At 40.3% G+C, this 1,399-nt stretch overlaps 1 gene segment (V, D, J or C); it reads right to left on the bottom strand.

The window, feature by feature from the left end:
- Positions 1–1,399, bottom strand: part of LOC105820059 — a 70,084-nt gene that overhangs the window by 49,061 nt on the left and 19,624 nt on the right. Inside the window, 1 exon segment of the C gene segment in view lies at positions 989–1,294. Within this exon segment, the coding sequence occupies positions 989–1,294 (306 nt within the window).

Here is a 1,399-nt window from a genome sequence, read left to right as displayed (position 1 = left end):
AAAAAATACATGAGTGAATTAATATAATGTAGTATATATATACCATGGAGTTCTTCTACTCAGCCACAAAAAACAATGGTAATATAGCACCTCTTGTATTAAACTGGATAAAGATGGAACCCATTCTACTAAGTAAAGTATCCCAAGAATGGAAAAACAAGCACCATATGTACTCACCATCAAATTGGTATTAACTCATCAACACTTAAGTGCATATATAGTAATAACTTTCATTGAGTGTCGGGCATATGGGAGGGGGAGAAGCGGATGGGTATATATTCACATAATGGTTACGGTGCACACCCTCTCGGGGATGGACACTCTTGAAACTCTGACTCAGGTGGGTCAAGGGAAATATATGTAACCTATACATTTGTATCCCTGTAATATGCTGAAATTAAAAAAAAATTGTAGAAATAATGAAAAAAAATAAAACAGAGGGAAGGAGGGAAGGAATCTCAAAATGCACAGTCTAGCCCTAGACCTCATGCTCTTGGTGATAATGATAATATTGCTCATACTGTTATACATAAAATACACAAAAAACATTCCCAGCCATGATTTTTGAACAATGATTGGATAAATAATTCAGTAAACTAACCTTCCACAATGGTATCCCTAAAGTCTCCATATACATATCAAACCTCCAGGCCCTTAACTGTCTCAGGAAACAGAGAGAATGGACCTCCATCAGCCCCTAAAAGAACTGAAAGGAGTATGCTTTCAACCAGGGTGCTGGGCTGAGGCCTGGAAAAGGTACCTCAGTCTTCAGGAGCATCCTGGGGGTAGGTTGGGAGTAGGGTACTGCTGATGATAAGGGAGTGGGATGGAACAGGGGTTGGTTAGCCTTCAACTCAGGTTTATGTTTGCCCAGAATTCAGTGAAGTCAGAGCAGGAAGTGAGACAGGGGCTGGTCTATATTGTGTACCAGGAACAGCCACAAGCAAGGTTTTTAGTGTGGCATAGGGCAGGTCTGAATCACTGTGCCCTACCCATACGGCACAGTAGTACACACCAGAGTCACTCGCTTCCAAACGTTTCAGATGCAACTTAAAACTCTGGTCTGTGATTTTAGAAGCATCATATTTATCTGCCCTGGTTCCTGAATCCAACTCCTTGCTTGAGTAGTAAGTGTCATAGTAGAGAAGGCGTCTTGGAACCATCTCCTCTGGGAAGAAGTACCAGTGGATGTACCTGGTACTTTGTTTAATATCACAGGAGATATCAACAGTTGATCCAGTTTTCCTGAAGATTGACTTTATTCTCCCTTCTGAGTTGCAAGATATCTGACAGGCTGCAAGGAGAATAAGAACAAAAAATAATAAAGAATTCCTTAGTATGGCACCTTTAAGAATTCCTAAAGAATTCCTTAGTAAGGTGCAAAAAAAAGAAACTCCCA

Source organism: Propithecus coquereli, unplaced genomic scaffold (genome assembly GCF_000956105.1).
Source record: "Propithecus coquereli isolate 6110/MARCELLA unplaced genomic scaffold, Pcoq_1.0 Scaffold502, whole genome shotgun sequence".
NCBI classification, from domain to species: domain Eukaryota; kingdom Metazoa; phylum Chordata; class Mammalia; order Primates; family Indriidae; genus Propithecus; species Propithecus coquereli.
This window is presented reverse-complemented; position numbering and strand designations above follow the sequence as displayed.